The 23,720-nt window shown below is 36.8% G+C and overlaps 1 protein-coding gene across 50 annotated transcripts in view; it reads left to right on the forward strand.

The window, feature by feature from the left end:
* The window catches only part of LOC115212809, a 178,149-nt gene that overhangs the window by 148,322 nt on the left and 6,107 nt on the right, over positions 1 to 23,720 (forward strand). For 46 of the 50 annotated variants that reach the window (XM_029781522.2, XM_036503556.1, XM_029781523.2 and 43 more), the window contains 5 exons: positions 1,176 to 1,190; positions 6,816 to 6,924; positions 11,557 to 11,675; positions 13,758 to 13,901; positions 19,873 to 19,998. In XM_029781522.2, coding sequence (XP_029637382.1) covers positions 1,176 to 1,190; positions 6,816 to 6,924; positions 11,557 to 11,675; positions 13,758 to 13,901; positions 19,873 to 19,998 — 513 coding nt within the window. The remainder of the gene's footprint in view (positions 1 to 1,175; positions 1,191 to 6,815; positions 6,925 to 11,556; positions 11,676 to 13,757; positions 13,902 to 19,872; positions 19,999 to 23,720) is intronic. The other 4 variants (XM_036503558.1, XM_036503567.1, XM_036503595.1 and 1 more) reach the window with 1 other exon arrangement.

Consider the following 23,720-nt stretch of genomic DNA (forward strand, 5'->3'; position numbering starts at 1 on the left):
TTACCTTCACCTATGTAATATATATATCCTAACTTATTATAATTTAAAGTAAAATCATAAATTTTAATTGTAATCTTTGGTTGAACTTGTTTTCAATCTTGTCTTTCAGTCCTGGATTTGTGAGGTAAAAAGTTAAACAAAAAATTTAGTTTTCTAAGAAGTAAAATTCTAAAGTCAACATTATTTCAGATTTTATAATTTTGTGATAGGAATATTAAACAAACCAATTTCAGTTTTTAAAAAATTTACTGTTTACTTTTTAAATGCTAGAAATAAGTTAATTATCATTTCCTATTTTATGAATTCATTTATTGAATATTTTAATTGAATTTGTTTTCACTTAAATTACAGATTCTTCTTATGGTACTCAAGAAGCCATATTTTATGAAATTTATTAAACTAATTGCTTTCTTTCTTTTTTTTTATTATAATGATGCTTTTTGTTTTATAATTTATGTACAGTGCTTTGTTTTTTTGTTTGTGTCTTCCATCATTGAATTAATTAATAAACTATTGATTGGCTTTTATATTGAAAGAATAATAATTTCTAAAAGCAAGTCAGTGATATTAATGAAAACTAATCAGTGAAAATTCTTGTTTCCTTTCTTTAATTTATGTAAAAATCTTTGCAAGATGTATTTTTAATGGAAATATAAAATTCTTTTATGTTGTTTTTTTTATCATTGAACGATGCCATTGTTGTTGTTTGGCTTCAGGTTGTCCTAATCAAGTTGACAATCTAAGTCATCCTATCTTTTTCCCAGGTACACTGAATCCAGGAGACCACCTTATCCAACGTGGCCCCTTTTTTTTTTCCTTTCCTCTAAGATGTTAGGGCATGGTATTTAACAATTATTTCTAGCCACCTGAACTACCACAGAGAGGTTTCTTCATTGGGCTGGCGGCTATTGAAAAACATTTCCTTGTTGATGTTGTCTTTGACTATCTCTGATCAGTGTCAATTAAAAACTGTTAATTAATATTAGCAAAAACGATGATAGAAAAGATGAAGTGGTTGGTCAATAAGAGTTTATCTTTGAAACCTTAACCTTTTTCAATTGAAGTCTGTGTATGTTTGTATGTATGTATATATCTGTATATAAATAAAATGTGAATACTTGTGGTGCGTCTGTTGAGCTAACATTCACACTCTTTATTCTCTAATTACCATGCAGGAATGACTGCAGACGGTGAGTAAATGACTCCTGCATGACACCTTTACCATTATTGCTTTTTTTACCATTTCTATTGCCCCTGATATTTTTATTCTTGCTACTTGTTGTTGTTGTGTGTTTTGTTTAACCCTGCTCCTGTCATCTGTTTCGATTCCATTGTTGCTTATTATTAAAAGTCATTGTTAACACAATGCTTAACCGTTTCGTTATGTATTAAAGCAATTAGCCACAGGATCAGGGTTGACATATTAAGTCACTGTTCAAATCTGATATTGTAAAATATTTAAATATTTTATTGTTGCATGTTAATGTTGTCATTGTAATTCTGTTTTATTTATTCAATTTTATTTTATTTACCATTTTATTGCTTGTTTTATTTATATAGCCAGAATCACAAACATTGCTCTTCTTTTAACTTCTTTTTTTTTTTCAATATATTTTTTTTAACATTCAAAATAAGTCTTTAATATATTTTTTCATGACTTTCTCACAGTAGTTTTCCTGCTTTTTGTGAAGAAGCAGACCTGGTTCCATTTCCCACTATAGACTTTTTGGCAAATAGAACAATGCACTTGATACGTCACTATAAAATACATAAGGACTATGTGGCTCATTGCTTGGTTTGTTGGGTTTTTTGAAAATTAAAATAATCTTGGACAAATTTGTTTTTGAGATTTCCCATACTCCATCTTTTTGGAAGTTTTCCTGGTCTGTTATTTTACCCATTGGGGTGACAGCACTAAGCAGTGATGTGTTTAAATACAAACGATAGTAAATTATAATGGTGTACTTCAATTTGACCTGCTGTATACCTCAAGGGTGCCCACAGGAATTTCCAATGATATAATTCAGTTTCTTTAAATAAGAAAGGCTAAATAAATCCTGATTCTTTTATCAATCAGATTCCTATTTATGTCTTTTACTATTTACAATTCTTCATAATTATGAACTCTTTGTTATATTTTCATTACACTAAAAATCATTGATAAAGTAATTTGATGCAAAATAATTATTGAGTGACTAATTAACTTGTTAATCACTCTGCTAGTGTGATGCCTGTTATATGAATTAAGCATATTTGCCCTATTATGCTATGTAAGATGAAAACCATTCCATATTATTTGAGCAGTTCTATTCAGAATAACATTTAAAAGTCAACCATTGTTATGTGTACTTGGAAATACTTCCATTTTGGAGTACATTAAGTGTTCAGAATGGCTTATCAGTGAGTAGAATAACATTTTTTAAAAACTCCTCCAAACTAAACCTTACTTTCATAAGGTTTCACTTCATAATCTCCCTTCATTTTTATTAGGGATACCAAAGGATTCTTATATTGACATCACTTGAGTTCAGGTCTTCATTGCTATCAAATATTGTTACTTTATTATTATTATTATATTATTATTATTATTGAATGATATCTTAATAGTTTTTGTAAAATAGTGTTTAGTCTTTTGTTAATAATATCCATTTCAAAAATTGGATTACCAACATTGCACAATGGAATCATAGCTATTTACATTGTATGCACACACACACACGTATATGGTAGTATAGTCGTTGATAGTAGTATATGCTATGTAGTAAACACTCTTCAACTGTATTCTGCTACCAGTCTTTGACATAAAATGTAATTCCTTGTCTGACCAAAGAAGAGATTCTTCCAACTCTACAAGAACCTAGCTTTCAGTTCTGTGCTATTTATTCAGTGTGTGTGTGTGTGTGTGTGTGTGGAGAAAGATGATTGATCGAGTCTTTGATGTGACTTAGACATATCGATTCCATAAACTACATATTGATGTCTCCTGATAACATTAAATGGATGAGAAGCAAATGTCAGTGGCCAGCTCGAAACAGTCTTATATTTCCAGCCAAGCTGAGTTCCGACCACAACACAACAAAGTTAAACAACAGAAACTTGCAATCAATTTGCCAAGCAATGCAGTAATTTAAGTGCCAGCATCTGATTCCTTCAGCAATTCACCTTTGTTACCAAGATGGCCATCACTTCTATCTGGGAAAGAATTTTGCTGCTTTTGATGATGACTGTTCATTTGTGTCTTGATTGAATTTCTGTCTAATTGGCTATTTCAGACATGTGCACCTTGAATGTAATTCCGAGACAAAATCAGCATGACACAGTATGTTATCGGTCTCCCCTTTGAATTACATGTCTAATCCACCCAGCAGGCTTCAGTACACTTTCCCAAATTCATTCACAAGATTTGGGCTGAGCTGGGGCTCTAGAAAATGACATTTGACTAAGATGCCAAATACTGGGATTGAACTGCTGACTTTGTAGTTTGTAAGCCATGCTGCATCTACACTTACTTACATACATGATAGGTAGCTGCATTCCTATCACACACACACACACGATAGGCAGGTGTAAAAGAAAGAGCATAAAACGGTTGATGTTTTGCCAGTCTCAGTGTTCGTTATGCATGAATGTTGTCGATGTTCGCACTTGGTGCCGTTTAATGACATTCTTGTGTTATTCTTCAGATATGTGTGTTTTGTTTTAATTCTTTGTTTTTATTTTTGTCAATGATTCTCTTTGATGTCTTGGCATGAGTTAGCATTATTATTATTATTTTCAGTCTTGAAATTATCTGAGAAAAGGTGATTCCCTAATTAATTGTATCCAAATTGGTTTTGGGAATAATGTCAAGTTGTCTTTATATCAGACACATTAAAAGTATTCCATTAAAAAGTTTCTGAAGATTTTGTTGTATTTAGGAGGAGACAAAGTACTGACCAGATTATAACCACACACACACACACATATATATAATATAGTTATGGTATATTCTATTAAGAATGTAGTAGAGTTCAATATAAAGCTTGTCCACCTTCAGATTTCACTCTGTGCTGTCCAGTTGTAGTATTATATGGACATCCAGGTTTGTGTTTGGGCATCTGTCATGTGTGAATAGGTAACTGCAAAAATTGGAGATATTTAAAAATTTTTTTACTCACTACAATTGTTTCCATGCAATGTAGTTCTCCAGGTATTTGATTATGCAACTGTTTCCCTGCATTATGAGATCTGGTTGTGTAAATATTGTCTCCATAATTTTCAGTTATATTTTTAAAATTATATTGTATTTTTTGAAAACTACAATACTGAATATTTAGTATGTTCAGTTTCTTTATGAATTCTGTTGAGGAATAATTAATTTGGTGGGAATATGATAATTAAAATTTCCTTTCGACAATCATGTTTCCAACTTTGCCCCAATCAATATATTGCAATTTACATTGCATCAGGTGTACAGTCACTGAATTAGTATAGATAAACGTCTAAATATACAGTTTTTCGTAAACCCATATTTGACCAGATCTAAATCTGAATTAATACAGCCATTGTTGTTCTATCATTTGATTTGAATAAAATGAATCGGTGCTAATTTTAAAATAACCCAAAAATATTAAAGCCAAAGACGACAGGGAAAAGAAATTCCAACAAACCATAGCCATCTGCTAGTTCTTCTGTTTTTACTCATTCCTATTCACCTTGTGCTTTTTACGTGGCACCCTGGTACCTCATCACCACTATTTTATCTCTTTCCAACTAACCTCCTACCCTCTCTCTCTCTTCTATAGTGGGATTAGCCATGTAACTCCTTTACAGCCAGAGACCTTTTGTTCTGGCCCCTTCCCTCACACTTTACCCTCTTGTCTCCTAACATAGAGCTGCCTCCTCAATCTTGAAGGAAGTGTTATTCTTGCAAGTTGCATGGTGACCGACTGCACTGGTGATGGTGCCATGTAAAAAGCACCCGGTACACTCTGTAGAGTGCTTGGCGTTAGGAAGAGCCTCCAGCTATAGAAACCATGCCAAAACAGACATCGGACCACCACTATGCAGTTCTTGGACCTGTTGCATCCATCCAACCCAGGCTAAATGGAAGTGGATGGATATTAAAAGATAAAAACAGATGACTCTTCAGACTGACTGGCGCTTCATCGGTTACGATGACAACAAGGGTTCCAGTTGATCCAATCAATGGAACAGCCTGCTTGTGAAATTCAGGTGCAAACAAGTGGATGGAACACCCGACAGACAGGCACACCCTTAGCATAGTTCTCGGGGAGAGTCAGCATGACACACAGAGTGTGACAAGGCTGCTGGTCTCTTTCAATTACAGCTACTACTTGGTTTTGCCAGCTGAGTGGACTGGAGCAATGTGAAATGTCTTGCTCAAGGACACATGTTACCTGGAATTGAACTCAAAACCTTCCAACCATTAGCCAAATGCCCTAACCACTAAGCCATGCATTTTCAGATAAGTATTTACACACACACACAAAATATGTAATAGGCTTACATTTTACGTAAGTATGAAGTACTCACATGGAAGGCAGACGAGAGAGAGAGATCACTGCAGATGGAACAAACAATCTGTGTTGCAAGTAACCATTAACTACAGTAATATTCTTTGTCTGCAGCTGAACCTCTTAAAGCTTTGGTTGTTTTTGAGTGGTGAGAAGAGGTTCTAATCTTCTTCTGATCTTTAAGCATTAGAATCCGTTATTAATCAATTTGATATTAGAAACCCCCACTCAAGAGAACTCATTAGTTTAACACTTGAGAGATTGTTTTAATTAGATGATTAGTAGTGGAATGGTAAGGCTCAGTCAAAAATCTCTTCAAAATTCCTTCAGACAATTCTTTTATTAATCTTTGTTTCTCGTAAGTAAACTTTGAACTTTCCAATTCCATCCACTTTGTGGCTATTTCTCCACAGTATTTTCTTTTGTGGTAGACTTGTACCAAAACCAATGAATAAATTCTTGTGAGAAATCTTTGCACTTTGGTACCCTTTTCCCAAATTTATTCATAAGAAATGCTCTCAATGTCAAAGAACTGAACACGTTTTAAAATATGTGAAAATGTTCTCCAATTTTTTTTTTTTTTACAAAGTTTTATTGCATTCCACATTATTTGTTTGCATGCTTATGCATCCACATGTGAATCTACATGTGCATGTGATCCCACATGTGTATGTGTTCATATAGAAACGCAAATACATTTAAATGTTATTCTCAAAACATAATTTTTCCTTTTCATTTTGCTTTCTATATTCGCACAACTGAAGTATGTATAATATATGTATTAATTTCTTTTATTTAATAATAGCGATAATAATAATACATTACTGAATTCTATATAATATATTGATATATTTCATTTAATACAATTACTGCTGCTAATAATAATAATAATGATTTCTTTTGAGAAAGTTAACGTTATACCATTGTATGTTTATAGATATAAAGAATATCACAAATTCTCAGGAATAAAATTAATTTTTCTTCTCATGGAAACCTTTTAACAGATCTAACGTAGTTTACAGATTGGACAAAAATAAAATTATTGCCAGCCAGCAAATATTATTTAATCTAAAAATTATTTTTTTTATTTTCAATGTAATTTAATATTAATAAATTTAAATAATTATTATATTTTTTAAAAAAATCAATATTTTTTTCTATTTTTTTATAGAAATACGTAAAATTATTCTTGTTATAATTTAAAAGAAAAAGAAGTTTTTTCAGACTTTTCAATCCAGATGAAGCTGATTCTGTTGGTCCATTTTATACTATTTTTAATGAATGAAAATTTATTTTCAGGTTTACCCAAAATAGACAATCGGCCTAAGGATGAAATTCTCCGGGAAAAGATGTTGCACATATTGGAATCTGCTTATCCCAACATTTTGGCAGTTGAAGATATCTGCCGGTGAGTTTATTCCAAATGTATATTTAGTTTGGTTTTCAACTGATGTCTTTTAGTTTAGCAAGGTTGAATATTTTCTTTAAAATGGAACTGATTTCATACAGTACAGTACCCAAATTCATAATTTAGTCTTCGTTAATTGTAGTTTGTTGCCTCATTAGCATAGGTTAATGAAAATTTCTTCATTTTCCTCTCTCTTCCACATTCATCATTCCAATCTATTTCGCCAAACTTTCTATGGATCTCAGATATTCTTTGGCACATCTTTGTAATGGAAACCGTTACTTAGCACTTGTTACGTATCTAGGACTGTCCTACCTTGTTATGTACTAACGACTATCCCTTTCTCCACAAACTCTCAAGTTTGCATTTGATATTAATCAATAACAAGTTCATTCTCAAATGAACCTTGTCTGTCTTGCTAATTTACTGATTATTCTAACCATTTTATGATCCAGGAATCAGCAACTCTATTTTAGCTTTTTCCACAGTTGAAGAATATTTGTCTCTGCTAGAATTCTTTTATTATTCAACTATATTTCACCCTGTGCTGGTGGCACATAAAAAGCACCATCTGAACGTGGCCGATCCCAATGCCACATTGACTGGTTTCTGCGCCGGTGGCATGTAAAAAGCACCAACCGATCGTGGCCGTTGCCAGCCTATCTGGCACCTGTGCCAGTGGCACGTAAAAAGCACCCACTACACTCACAGAGTAGCTGGCGTTAGGAAGGGCATCCAGCTGTAGAGACACTGCCAGATCAGATTGAAGCCTGATGCAGCCACTGTCTTCCCAGACCTCAGTCAAACTGTCCAACTCATGCCAGCATGGAAAACAGACGTTAAACGATGATGATGATATATTTCACCCATATGTCATACAGCACATACAATACATCTACACACAACTCCCTTATTGCTCCTTACTGTGTGTGTGCATACTGAGTATATATATTAATGCTGTTTAAAGATGTTTAATCTTTTTTCTGTTAGTGTTTTGCTTCTAAGACTGATTTGTTCCAAAGTCATTAACCTTTAATCTTCTATGAAGTTTATACAGTTAGTCATCTGTCAATAATTACTAACAGATGGCTAATTGATTGGATAATTTATGAAGTTTTTGTTGCCTCAAAGTGATTTGAATCTTCAAACGCCAAAAGTCTTAAAATCTTGCCATTTCATCTGCCAACCATCTCTGGTAACAGGCAGCAATTCTTCCAATAATCTCTTCAATGATGTCAAAATCCATTTGTCCAGTCACTAATTGTACGGAGGGGGGGGGGGCATCAGTAGAAATAATCACTGTAATGAATGATAATTATTACTGTCTTACTGCCATGGAATCAGCCGACCTTCATTATTCTGCCACCTCTCACTGCTACTTCTGTCTTTTATTGTTCACAGATGTTATTTATTCAGTGAAAACAAGTTTCAAGAGATTTTAATAACAGTTTTACTGTTTCGGGTTCAGTGTTTAACATGCATTAATAGATATGATTATTTAGTTAAAGCTCATCTTCTCAGTTGGAAAATAAAGACTTGACCTCTTCAACACCATTCCGACAGTCTTTAGCAACTCTCTACAGTGCCACACTCTATGTATGAGACATTTCTCTCAGTTCACCTTCCACCTTTCCAAGCCAGGTGTGCCTCCTGCCATCCCTCCTTTTACTCTCCAAGCTTTGATTTTTCCCAATCAGGGTCCATCTTAATGCCATCTTTGGTATCTTGTCTCAATGCTGCTGCTGCTGCTGGTTGTTTTTCTTTGAAGACTCACATTTATAAAACCAGATGTTCTTTCAGATATATACTGCAACTGTTTTTCCATGGTGAGATTTTCACACTAACAGCATGAGTTGAATCTGTATTTATCTTGTTGTGTACAAGTTGAAATCTTCGTAGATAGAGACGATGACGTTCTGTCTGTCGCTGGCTTACAATAGCGTCTTCATATTATGTTTGGCTTGGCTGTCGTCTGCCTTTCGAAATGAAACATAGTTGAGTAAGCTCTGTGTGGTCTCCGACCAAGACCTTAAAAGGTCTTAAGCCGAAAGACGTTGAATCGTGATATGATCAGCCTATTTAAAGAGTTAAGATGGCTCAAATGAAAAGTCCTATCCGAAAGCCGTGATTGGTCAGTTTACACACTGGCATGAAATAAGTAGAGAGACAGACCGCGCTTAGATGCTAACCAATCAGATCAGTGGACACAACAAGGTTAAACTAGCCAAAGATGTTTGTAATCTCAAACGAGATCTTTCCTAATGTTTTTCTTAAACAGTGAAAACAGCAATGAAGACAGCAAAAGATACCGATTCTTTGCTATATTTCTTGGAATGCCCTCTTATTTTATAAACCTTCATATGTGTGGGTGGAGGTATGCATGTTTCATAGTGTTTCTGTGTATGTCAGGGGCTGTGGTTTCTGGTATGTTAATGTGTGTGTTTTTTAGCAAAGTAGGGAGGAAGACAGTATCACGAGACCATCAAAGAAATGGTCATGTTCAGCATGCAGAAAGGAGTCCATAGAAATGCTCTAAGATGTACCCAATGAAAACAATGGGCACACAAGAGGGGTGATAGGATCCCCTGCAAGCTAACAGAGATGGTAGAGTTCATATGCAGCTGGTGTACCAAGGCAATAAGCCTTAGAAGTGCTCAGGAAATAAATTTTCTTAAATTCCCAGATGACTCCCTAGAAATAATTGATAGGTTTTTGTTTTTCATCCAGGTGACCAAATTAGCAGTGAAGGTGATTTTCCGAAAGTGTGGTAACTAGAATATAAGCTCTAGAAAGATTAGGGGTCTATTACCTCTACTGGCAGCAAAAAGCTTATTCTTCAAGGTCAAGGTCTGATTGTAAGATGTTTGTGTGTAAAGTAATGTTGCACGATAGCAAGATGTGGGCCTTAGATGTGGAATACCAGATTGGCATCTGCGCTTGCATTCAAGTTTTCTCTCTTCATGATACATGTTTATTTAAGAGTAAGGCTACTAACAGGTTCAGTTTGGCACCAGTAATGTCAAAGGCACTACTATCAGAACAAAACAGCCAGAAGAGACACTGCAAGGCATCATTTTTCCCTCCCAAACTTCCATTGTTCCACAACCTTGGATTTGCACCATTTTTATTGACCCCTTAAAGGATGAAAGACAAAGTTAACTTTGGTTTCATTTGATCCCAGAATACCACAAGGTATTCTATATAAATGACTGAGCCGCTGTGTGGACTTGGTCAATTTGATGCCTTCGTACATGAATGTCAAGTTTAATAACCCAGGTTCACTGGCCATCTTGGGCTGATATTTATTTGTGCTTCTATGGAAAAGGCGAAACAAAGGAAATGGAAACCAGGAGAATATGGACCCTGGAAATCTTCACAACTGGAAATACAAATTCTTGAGCGGGGACTTAGTGTATGTTATGACATAAATAAGACTTTAGACAAACAGCATCATCTGCTCATTACGTGAGAGAGAGAGAGGAGAGAGAGAGAGAGAGAGAGAGAGAGATGTTAAAACAGTTTGTGATATCTGTTGTGCTGGTGCCACATAAAAAGGCATTGGTGAAAGTGCTACATAAAAATCACCCAGTGCCACTCTGTAAAGTGGGTGGCATTAGGAAGGGCCCCTAGCTGTCATCATCATCATTGTTCGACTGTGGTCGAGACAATGGAATTTACCATGCTACGCCAGACTTCACGGTCCATCACGGCATTACGGAGGTCCTGTTGCTGGATGCCTGTATTCCTGGAGATTACATCAGGGTAGGAGAGTGTGCGCCCTCTGGTATTGCGAGTAGATGGCTTCCAGAGGAGAAGAGTAGAAATTACCTCTTTTTCAGCTCTACAACAATGTCCAGCAAACTGGACTCTCTTACCTTTCACAAGAGATGACACAGGTGGTAGTTTCCCATATATTTGCATTTTGGTTGGATGGCGCTTCCATGAGAGATTTTGAGCTCTCATAAGGAGGCGAGTGTAGGAACCAAGTCAAAACAGACTATGGAACCTGATGCAGCTCCTTTTGAGCTGTCCAACCCATGCCAGCATGGAAAACAGATGTTAAATGATGAAGGTGATGTGCAATTAAAAGTTGTGTGAACTCTAATGCCGAGGATGTTGACCTTCCATAGAAATATCAGCAACATAGATTAGTCAATAGTTTTAATGCATTTGTCATCTTAAACAAATGAAAATAAGTTTCTTGTCTGCCAGTATTTCACGGCTTAAATATCACAACCGATATCTCCTTGCTACATTGTGTGATCCACTTCAAGTCATGACCCTTTTGGGGTTTAGAAGTTTAGATTTTCTACTTCAAAATTAGAGCTTGTCAAAAACGAAATGCTGAATAACCAACTTTATGTTGTGTAGTGACTTTCATTACCTTCCTGGTTTATTATTTTATAGAATAGGAGCAAATCAGAAATGCTAGCATATTGACAAATATTAAATATCGGCCCTAAGTTTTTATTTTAAGTTCTACCATCAAATTTTGGGCCCAGGTGGAGGAAAAGTCCTTCTGGGCTCACTGTGTAATAAGTATGAGTTATATACCATAGCTTGGTTGGTTTCATTCCCCACCACTCCCTAAAAATGTAATATTGTCTCTAACGAACTGTTGTTAATTTCTAGAATTACTGCTGCTGATGAAGTTATGGTCCGTGAACAGCTAAAAGAACTCCATACACGCAATTTGGTCACAGAAATGGAGCAGGGTGGATTCATGAGACACGTATTAGACGAGAAATCAGGTTACAATTTGATTTTTATATTTTACAACTTTAAACAACAACTTTACAGGACTTCATTTTGGAATTAATTATCTTATTGAATTACTTGGAAAATACATTTTGGAAAACTTTATTAAAATGGTTTCCTTTCACAATTCTGTTGAAATAGCTGCAGCACAAATACACAAACACATCAAAATCAAATACCTGCTTAACCTTTAGCATTTAAATTGGATATTTCCAGCTTAAATATTCCTCCTGTTTTTTGTTCAAACTGGCCAGATCCAGCCTCTTACACTTGGCCTACACTGTCCCTCTATTCTATCACATCATCAAAGTCCTCATACTGAGATAATACATGAATAATTCAAAAGTAATGTGAATGAATAAGCATTACATTTGACGGAGTAATCTGAATGCTAAAGCGTGAAACAAAATTTAGATAAGAATTGCAAATAAAACAAGCAAAAGAAAACCCACAGAACATGGTAGGTCCATAATAAGAGATTAGTGACATAAATATTTGAACCCTTGCCCTCACCAACCTCAACCAGTTGTACTGGCTAAAACAACCACCTCAAATATGCGGATTTATCGTCGTTAATAACACAAACACAATCTCCTAGAAACAGCCATAGAGATGCCAAATTTACATCTCAATGTGTGTTTATGTTCTACTTTAGGAATACATTGAAAGAAAAGATCAGGTTTTTTTTTTTTTTTTTTTTTTTTTCAGCCATGACCTTTAGCTGGCTGTTTTAAAAATAAAATTGATAAATCTTCAAGATAAGAGAAATAATGAGATTTGTGAAAAATAAAATGTCAACATTTTACAATGTTTAATACACATACAAACATTCTAATCACCATCTTATAAATTTATCTGTGGCAATCTTTATACTCAGTGTGGATGTAGTGTTAGAACGTTGTATTACTGATTCTCTCATATAAAAAAACACAGGAGTGGTGGCGTGGTAAGTAGCTTACCAACCACCTGGTTCTAGGTTCAGTTCCATTGCCTGGCACCTTGGACAAGTGTCTTCTACTAAGTTCTGGGGTCAGTTTGCTCGACTAAAGGTAGTGCTCCAGCATGGCCACAGTCAAATGACTGAAACAAGTAAAAGAATATCATTAGCAGAAGAGAATCGTCTGGCATGCATGGGAGAACTGTTAGATCACGATTTCAGCATACATATGCTTCATCAGGAACAGACATTTACTGACTACATGCCAGCAGAATTCCACCACCAATGACGTTGAAAAATAGGGACTGTTCAATCACTGATGTCACAAATAAGGAGCAGGCTCTTTAGAAATAGATATCAGTGACAGCAGCACTATTAATATTGAATGATACACATACACGCGCGTGCACATTTGTGTGAGTATAAAATTTAGGTTATGCTGTAGAAGCATCTCCAGAATAAAATCATCTATATAACATAATTAATGTTATGTGAATTGTTAAGAAACCAGAAGCCGCAGTTTTTGTGTGCAAATAATCATTTTATAGATATATTGTATTAAACAACACTATATATATCATTGCTAAAACAAAATTTACCCAGAAGTGACCATGAGAGTGACAGATGTGCATTTCACTATTGTTGCAGCTTATCAATGTTCTGTACTTGTGTCACTTTCAGAACAAGATAGAATCAACCAATGGGAAGAGACAACTATGCATTGGTTTGTGAGAATGCTGCATTAGTTGGCCATAATGCTTCCCACTCGTCACTCTTTGCTAATTATTATTAGTTGATATTTCCTTAATTTAGGTGGCAAGATGGCAGAATTGTTACTTTACCAGACAAAATGCTTAGCGGCATTTCTTCCAATTTTACATTTTGAGCTCAAATTCTGCCAAGGTCAACTTCGCCTTTTGTCCTTTTGAGATTAATAAAATAAGTACCAGCTAAACACTGGGGTCCATGTTATCAACTTATCCCCTCCCTTGAAATTGCTGGCCTTGTACCAAAGTTTGTAACCAATATTTCCTTAACTTTAGACAACCATTGTCATATTTATTCATTGTTTCATTGGAAAGAAATTCTTGTGTTTGTTGTAAATTCTCACACCATGCTTTCATGGATTCTCTTGTAGAGGTACAACTCGTAAAACAGATGCCAACGATTGCTGCCAACCAACAGCCGACCATTGCTATCATCACTGCTATGTATTATGAAAAACTTGCTGTTGATGCCATGATGGAAAATAAGACGACATACATGAAATACAAAACAGAAGGTCTGTTGGTTCAATTCTATTCTTTTTAATGTTCTGAATTGTTTGTGAATAAAAAAAAAAAATTCTTTTCAGGCACTAACTAAGGGACATGCTCAAGTGGCTATGGTCAAGCAACTGACAAGCATATCTGTGGAATTGAGCAGAATATTTGCTATAATGATATTTCTGCTTCAGCACTGACTCTGTCTGAAATGTAATGGAAAATAGGTCAGTTTCAAAACACTGATGTCTAGGTGATAAAAGCAAAGTTTGAAGGGAACAGTGGTCATTTCCTTTGATTTCTAGATAGAAGCAAATAAGAAATAGCACTGAGTTGTCAAATCATTGTTGTTTAATGTCTGCTTTCCATGCTGGCATGGGTTGGACGGTTTGACTGAGGACTGGCAAGCTAGGAGGCTGCACCAGGCTCCAATCTGATCTGGCAAAGTTTCTACAGCTGGATGCCCTTCCTAATGCCAACCACTCCAAGAGTGTAGCCTGAATGCCACCCAAAGGCTAGTATCTTAATATTTACATGAAGCTCTTAGTAAATTGATTGCTTGAGGCTTCATGGATAGACTTCGGAGAAATCAGTTTGTGCCATTTCTGTGAATATTTTGGGTCTCAGGAAATGCAAAAACAAAGATTGGTTTGATGGAAATATCTCAACTTCTGGACACCAAGCATAAATAACAGCAGAAATTGCTGGATCTTAATTTATCTGGAATGAATTGCTTGAAGGAAGAGGAAGCAAGTTATTTGAAGGACCAGAAATCAGTGGAAGAATGCATCGACTTGGGATGCTTCTATTTACAGAGCTCCATCATCATCATCATTGTTTAACGTCCGCTTTCCATGCCAGCATGGGTTGGATGGTTCGACCGGAGTCTGGGAAGCCAGAAGGCTGCACCAGGCTCAGTCTGATCTGGCAATGTTTCTACAGCTGGATGCCCTTCCTAATGCCAACCACTCCGTGAGTGTAGTGGGTGCTTTTTACGTGCCACCAGCACAGGTGCCAGACGAGGCTGGCAAACGGCCACGGTTGGATGATGCTTTTTACGTGCCACCGGCACGAAAGCCAGTCAGGGCGGCACTGGCAACTGCCACGTTCGGATGGTTCTCTTATGTGCCACCAGCACTGGTATCACAGCTACAATTTCCATTCATGTTGATCGATTTTGATTTTTGATTTTTTGATCAATACAAATGAATCACTGCCATTCAAAGGTGTATTCACTGGCTGCTGGGGTGAGAATTCATTTTGGATTAATGCACAAAGATGAAACTACTGTTGGAGTAATCCTTGACCAAATTATATCCCTCTTTGGTCATAAAAAATGCCTTTAAACGATCAGGGCTGAAGACCCATCATGGAAATGCTATGAAATGTATTACAGTCTGATGCCTGCAATGAGAATATGGTTACGTTTGAACCCAAGATAGACAACCATCTCTCTCACACACACTCTTGGGAGAGATTAGGCAGAGGCATGGCTCTGTAGTACAAAGTGTGCTTCTCAACTGCATGGTTCCAGGTTCAGTCCCACTGTGTGGTACCATAGGCAAGTGTCTTCTACTATAGCATCTGATCAAAGCCTTGGTAGACAGAAACTGAAAGAAGCCCATCATGTATATTTTTTATAAATTTGTAAATAACACCCAAAGGCTGTAAATTTTGGAGAAAAGTGACCACATAAATCTTTTTATAATGACCGTAATTGTATATTTTATAATAATAATAATAATAATAGAAGCTCCAATTAAATCAACTAAACCTAAACAAATGACTGAAAAAAGATGGGCCTATATTATTATTATTATAAAAAAATGATATACAATTTACAGGCGCAGGAGTGGCTGTGTGGTAAGTAGCTTGCTAACCAACCACATGGTTCCGGGTTCAGTCCCACTGCGTGGCACCTCGAGCAAGTGTCTTCTGCTATAGCCCCGGGTCGACCAATGCCTTGTGAGTGGATTTGGTGGACGGAAACTGAAAGAAGCCTGTCGTATATATGTATGTATATCATCATCATCATCATCGTCGTCGTTTAGCGTCCGTTTTCCATGCTAGCATGGGTTGGACGGTTCTGCTGGGGTCTGTGAAGCCAGAAGGCTTCATCAGGCCCAGTCAAATCTGGCAGTGTTTCTACGGCTGGATGCCCTTCCTAACGCCAACCACTCCGTGAGTGTAGTGGGTGCTTTTTACGTGCCACCCGCACTGGTGCCAGACAGAGCTGGCAAACGGCCACGAACGGATGGTGCTTTTTATGTGCCACCGGCACGAGGGCCAGGCGAGGCTGGCAACGGACACGAAACGGGGCGGTGCTGGCAACGGTCGCGAAACGGAAAGTTCTCTTACATGCCACCGGCACTGGTAACACATCTGCAATTTCCATTGATCGATTTCCATTGATGTATGTGTGTGTGTGTTTGTGTGTCTGTGTTTGACAACCGATGCTGGTGTGTTTCCGTCCCCGTCAATTAGCGATTCGGCAAAAGAGACCGATAGAATAAGTACTGGGCTTACAAAGAATAAGTCCCGGGGTCGATTTGCTCGACTAAAGGCGGTGCTCCAGCATGGCCGCAGTCAAAATGACTGAAACAAGTAAAAGAGAGTATATATAATTTACAGTTGATTGCTACTGTCATGCAAGCAGTGTCATTCATTTCCAATGTTCCATGGAAACATGTCTGGCCATGTGTGTGTGTAAGGGGGGGGGGTATTACTTTACTTGGAAACTGATGAGGGCTGGAGACTGAAAAGGTGTCTCACCATAAAAAATCTGCTTTGGTAAACTCCATCTAACTCATGCAGGAATAGAGAAATGGACGTTAAAACGATAGTGATGATTATTCTACACACACACACACACACACAACTATGTATCTTTATGTGTATATATAGAGATACTTGTGAATAACTTTCTCCTGGATTCCTTGAACAGTCTACTCTGTTGCAAACACGTCCACAAGGTTTCTTGTGGGAAGCTGTCACAATATCTTCTCACACCAACCCCACAGCTTTCTTTCTTCTGTGAGGTGTCACAATTTGTCAGAAGAGCCCCTACTCAAGGGAACCAGATCATACATAAGGAGATAGCAACTGAAATGTAAAATTTTAATGCACACATGCAGCTGTGTAACATATTTATGATGGTGATGATGATGATGATACATATTGGCCTAAGTTATTGTATACGCCTCCACATTGTCCAACATGATAACCTACACACACACACACACACACACGCACACACACACACACACACACCATGTACACACACACACACACACACACACACACACACACACACACACACACAGCCGGCTCAAGCTACCGACCACTTGGGCAGTCGCTGAGGGCGCTGTGTGCTAGGGGGCACCAAGGAGGGTGTGACCATGACAACATTTCCAAGACTGTCAGCTTGTACATGTCAAAGTTCAGCTTGTCCAGGGCACCAGCAACCCTAGGGCAGCCTTAGACAGACACACACACACGCACTGACCCATACATACACGCACACTGAAAGGGAAGAGCTGAAGGACCCTCCCCACCATCTCATCCATACTAAAACACAGGAAATAATTACATTTGAAATGGAGGCTGTTGGCTAGATTTAAAAAAAGTAAAAAGGTTTTAGATAAAGGGAGATAATCAACTAAGTTACAGATTTGTTATCTATCTGCACTGATAGAATTTTTTTCTCTTTCCCCCTCTGTTTGTGTGTATGTGTGTGTATATACATAGACACACTGATAAATTATATGAAAACAGATTGTTTTAATTTTTAAGTATTATGTAAAATATTTTATAAGCATAATTGAGGCAAATGTATGTCGACTTAGACTGAGTTACTAATTAGTTAAGATAGTAACAAATTAAGGTGCTGTGTTTGGTGTCTAATTGTAATATGAGAGTCTAAAGAACATAATTACAACTTATATTAGTAATTCCCTTTAAGTCATAGTATTATACATTTGTCTGCAAAGGAAATCCAGTGGAACAGAGATGTCGCCTGGTTTTGGCTGCTAAATTCAATTGGAATTTTGTGGCAGCCCCATCAGAAACAGCTACCAGACTGCATGTTGTCTGTACTAGAGGAAATAAGAGTAAAGTTGTTGGAAAACGGCATCCCTTTCATTAATGTAGTATTTATTATATTAGCTTTGGTATGTGTGACCATTTAAAATGGTTAGCATTAGGGTCATGTCTGTATAATGTGTCTGTATACACACACACACACACACACACACATATACTTTCAGTTGGATTGTGGAATGAGCATTGCTGAGAGGTAACAGTCTTGGCACAAGTGCACAGCCTTGACTGTAACAGGTCTATAACACTGGTATTCATTATCATCATCATCATCTTCGTTTAACGTCCGTTTTCCATGCTGGCATGGGTTGGACGGTTTGACTGAGGATTGGCGAGCCAGATGGCTGCACCAGGCTCCAATCTGACCTGGCAAAGTTTCTACAGCTGGATGACCTTCCTAATGCCACTCCAAGAGTGTAGTGGGTGCTTTTTACATGGCATGGGCCAGAAGACCTAGCATCGACCACGATTGGATGGTGCTTTTTACATGCTACCAGCACGGGGGTCATAACTACAATTTCCATTTTATTTGACTTTGATATTGATGTACTCGACTCAATAGGTCTCCTCATTGGGCTGGTTATGTGACACTGGTGTAAGCTACAGCTGTGAACTCACTTTATTTGCCAGGTCCTCTCAGTCACAGCATACCTCCAGAGGTCTCGGTCCCCTGTCTTGTGTATAAAATGTAACAAGTCTATATCAGTGGTACTATTCATGAATGAATATGTTCTTTATTAAAAATTATTTGGTCAAATACCTACACAGAAAGGTTTGCTCAATTGTAAATCTTGTTGATAATTTAAAAATTAAAGAAGCCATCCCTTATCCTCATCAAATGCTTTCACTACAGCTGCTGAGTTGTGTGTGCTGCCATTTATTTTTGTTACAGCTTTTATGTTATAACCATTTTCTTTCACATTGTCTGTTGTGGCCTGTTTTCATGATATTCTTCATAAGAAGTTGCTGTGACCAAAATCTCAAATGCCATTTCTTTTATTTCTTTAGCAGTATTACTTTGGATCTTCTATCATAATTATTATTTAATAATCTTAGCTCTTTTTTATGTCTTTAATAGTCAAAAGACAAAAAGCAGATAATAATAATAATGGTTTCAGATTTTGGCACAAGGCCAGCAATTATGAGAAAGTGGGTAAATTGATTACATCAATCCCAGTGCATGACTGGTATTTATTTAATCGACCCCAAAAGGATGAAAAGTAAGGTAGACCTTGGTGGAATTTGAACTCGGAATGTAAAGACCAATAAAATGCCACTAAAGATTTAACCTGGTGTGCTCATGATTCTGCCAGCTCACTGCTTTTAATAATAATAATAATAATAATAATAGTAATAATGATGTGCTTATAGTACACAGTGTTCAGGTGCACTACATCTCGTTGGAAAAGGTTAAAAGAGAGGAGAAAATGCAGCAATAAGTGAAATAAAGAAGACAAAAACAAACCCAACAGTGTAAGCCAGAAGCACATACTCGGGGCCTCAGGATGAAACCCAGAAAGAGAGAAAATTAATGAGTAAAAGTCATAAAGAGGAAAGGGTTTGTAGGCGTGTCAGATGAAGTGTTGCTGAATTCCAGGAAGCATGGAATTTTCAAAGGATGCATTATCTTGACAGCTAACAACTCATGTGGATAATTTGTTCCATGTTTTGACTATTTTGAATGTGAGAAAAATGTCATGGGGCCCCACATCTTTTTTATTTAAAAAATTTTTTCATTTTAATAATCCTGCATGGTTTTGAATTTTAAAAAAAGTGTTTGAAAGAATCTATTGAGTATAGAAAGATGGAACTAGAATGATAATAAATAATGTATCTCTGTTGCCATTGAGAAAGTCTTTCAAAGTCAGTTGACCATTCCTTATATTGTTTCAGGTGAATCCAATGTGTACACAATTGGTTTTATTGGAGAACACAAAGTTGTTTCAACTAAACTCCCTGCTATTGGCCATGCAAGATCTGCTCAGATTTCTTCTGGAAACACCACAACAAGATTACTTGGTAAGGAAAGAAGTTGTTTTCTTTTTATGATCCTTAAATTATTAAATGTATTTATTTGTCCTGGTTACAAAAAGTATAAGTCTAACGTTTTGTGTTAAACATCTTTTAGTGTTTGTTTTCTATGTTGTTTTATATTATTTCCTGTTGAGAATTATTGGTGGCACCAATGTAATTAGGAGGGAAACTAAGTTGTAAGAGGAATTACAAAACCCTCAATGGTAAGAATGAAGCAGCTTTATTTAATACACGACGATGCACGATCATGTTTTGTTTGTTTCTATGAAAGCCATTTAATGTTAATGAAAAAGACATTAGCCGCAAAAGGTGGAGAGGAACAGATTGAACAAGATGATGATGATGATGATGATCTGTTGTTGGATGTGCATTGTTGATTCAAAAGGAAGCTAATTTCATCATGATTTAGCATCCATTTTCCATGTTGGCATGGATTGAACATTTTGACAGAAACCAACATGTAGGAAAACTGCTCCAGTTGTCCGTTTTGGTGTGATTTCTACAGCTGGATGTCCTTCCTAATGCCAACCACTTTCCGCAATGTACTGGCTGCTTTTTTTATGTGGCACCAACACAGCTGCTTTTTACATGGTGCAATCCTTTATACACCAACCTGCCTGAAACTGTCCCTTGTTCTTTGACAATCTCGTTTTAAAGTAATCCAAATTAAAATCTTCCCTCGAAATAATGTTAATTTGTTCCAAAAACCAGAATTAATAACGACAAAATTATTTTTGTAAATTCCTCATTATTTTCAAAATTAATTGAAACAAGGGTCGTATGTTTCAACAGAAATCCGGTCCTGAAAGGGTTATGGATGTTGAAAGCATGGCTCAGTGTCTTATACCAAAGACATTGGACAGAATTTATAAGTGATCAAACTCATTAAGTTGTTAGAACAATGATCAAGGGCTGAATGATCACCTGTGCTGCCTCTATACCTGTGATCAGACATTTAACCATAAATAGATACCCATGGGTAGATACTGCTCACTCTACAAATTGATGAGGAAGCATCCATACAATCACACAAAATGTTAGAAAAAGCAACCAAATATCCCTCAGACTTGATCCTACCAACATTAAAATTGTATAACTGAGTTGAGATATATAATATGCCAGAAAAAAAAATATAAACTAGGACATCCAGCTGTAGAAACTCTGCCAGATCAAGATTGGAGCCTGGTGCAGCCATCTGGTTCACCAGTCCTCAGTCAAATCATCCAACCCATGCTAGCATGGAAAGCGTTGTCCACAAAGGTAGTAGGGGGGTGTGTCCATGAACTAAATTCAAAATTTCAAATCTATATATGTATGTATGTGTATAGATAAGGACAAGCATATTAAAAGGGGTCTGTGAACCACTGCACTACACAAAGTATTTATTTAATTCTATTATATCTCATTTGAGAGATGATGACACTGAATGAACCAGGTGTTTTCACACCTTTTTACCATAAGAGAGATTTTTTTTCTCCGTGGTAACTGCCATGTATTTACCTTTAGCAGTTGAGGTATATGACAAACATATTTCAACTAACCTAAATTCTGCTCAAATTTTAAGTTTTCTACCAATTACTAGTTGCATCCATTTCTGACAGCAACAGTGTCAAGGGAGTATCTGTAAGTCAGTGTAGAACAAATACTATACAGGGTATATTTGAAAGTACTGGATTTTTTTTTTTCTGATTATATTTGTATCTTATTAACTACACCTCACATCTAACTTTTTGTCTAGCTACCAAATAATGTCTCTACCCTCCATTCTTCTCAAGCAAGTCTCATAGTTTTTATGGCACCATCTCCTATACCATTCCATCCAGCTAGAACTTTGCTCCATCCATTCTTCTCCGGTCTGTGGTTCACAACTGATTGTTCCAGTTGTCTTCCGTCTTATAGGTCGCTATCTTGCCTAATATTTCTTAGAAGCTACATCTGACTGCAGGTTCTTTCAGCTTCCACACCATCTTTCTAAAGGTTGCCTTGTGCTTCCCCCACGCTAAGAGGTCATCAATTACTAATCTTTGTCGAGTGATAGTTTTCATTTAGGACAAGACTTAAGATGCGTAAGCAACTGTGTGTCCTATTTCCTGGTGACTATGAAGTCTATCTGACTTACACACACACACATCTCTGCATATGCAGGGCTGGTTGTGTGGTTAAGAAGTTCACTTCCCAAATACATGGTTCCAGGTTCAGTCCCACTGTATGACATATTAAGCAAGTGTCTTTTACTATATTTCTGGGCCTGAGCCTTTTGAATGAATTTGGTAGATGGAAACTGAAAGAAGCCCATTGTATATATGCATGTATGTGTTTGAGTTTACATGTGTTTACATTTGCACATTTGAAAATCACTAAGCTACAACAAGTGGTGATGTCGTTGCCAACAAATTGTTCACTTGTTATTCACCTTCAAAGATGTATGGAACTTTTTAAAAAATGCCTTGATTTTAAAACCGGTAAAGGTTAGCATCAAGTTCTTCTTGCATGTCTTTCTGCAGCAGAGTGCTGCCAATTCTGAGAAGGAGCAAAGAATTGATTCCAGCATTTGACTGGCACTTTAGTTATCAACCCTGGATGAAAGACAGTGTTGACCTCTATTTGATTTGAACTCAAAATGCATTTAACTAAAACAAATACCACAAGGCATTCTATCTGGCACCATAATAATATGAATTCCAATTCTTTATCTGTGCATTAAGGATGTGAAAGCAGGGGAAACAGCAGAACCATAATGGATAGTCAGAAACATGCTATGTTGGACTTGTGTTAGAAAATTAGATGCTATAGGGAGGGAGTGATCCACCATGACTGGCAGGATCACCATCAAATGTTAAAAGGACACAAGATGTAAAACAAGGCCCCGATAATAGATTCATCTAACCCATACTAGCTTAGAAAAATGGACATAAAAATAAAAGTATATATTTGACTTGTTTCAATCCTTGGGTTTTAGTCAGACAAATTGACACCAGTTCTTATTTTTTAAGCCTGGTACGTACTCTATCAATCTCTTTTGCCAATCTACTCAGTTATGGGGATGTAAACAAACCAAGACCGGTTGTCAAGTGATGGTGGTTGACACTCACACACAAACATGACATGCTCTTTTCAGTTTCCTTCTACCAAATTAATTTCCAAAGACTTAGGTTGACCCAGAGGTATAAATAGTAGACACTTACTCAAGGTGCCATGTGACAGGACTGAACCTAAAACTATGTGGTTGGAAAGCAAGCTGCATATGGCTCAAATGATGCTAAAAGATGTTGCACTCTGCTCTGAGTACAATGCTTCTTGAAGCAGAAACAGCTGTAAGCTAATGAAAGTTATTATGTAACTCCCGTTCTTTTGTCAATCATACACGTGTGTGTACACACACACACACACACAGACACACAGTTTCCATGTACCAGAATCCACTCAGAAGGCATTGGTTTGTCCCAAGTTTTATAGAAGACACTTCCTCGAGGTGTTCTACAGTGGAATTGAACCTGGAATTCTGTGGTTACAATGTAAACACAGTCACGCCTGTCCCCGTTTGCAGTGAGATCAATTTTACAACTGCTTTCTGCATTTGAAGCCGATACACCTGGCATCCTTCCAAGCTGTTTTCTAACTGAACGCTTAGCTTTTGTTTTGCTATCTCCCTTCTGCTGTATACTGTTACATGTATCAAATGTTGTTGTAAGGTTTGCTGATGTTGA

Source organism: Octopus sinensis, linkage group LG6 (assembly GCF_006345805.1).
Source record: "Octopus sinensis linkage group LG6, ASM634580v1, whole genome shotgun sequence".
Taxonomy (NCBI): Eukaryota; Metazoa; Mollusca; class Cephalopoda; order Octopoda; family Octopodidae; genus Octopus; species Octopus sinensis.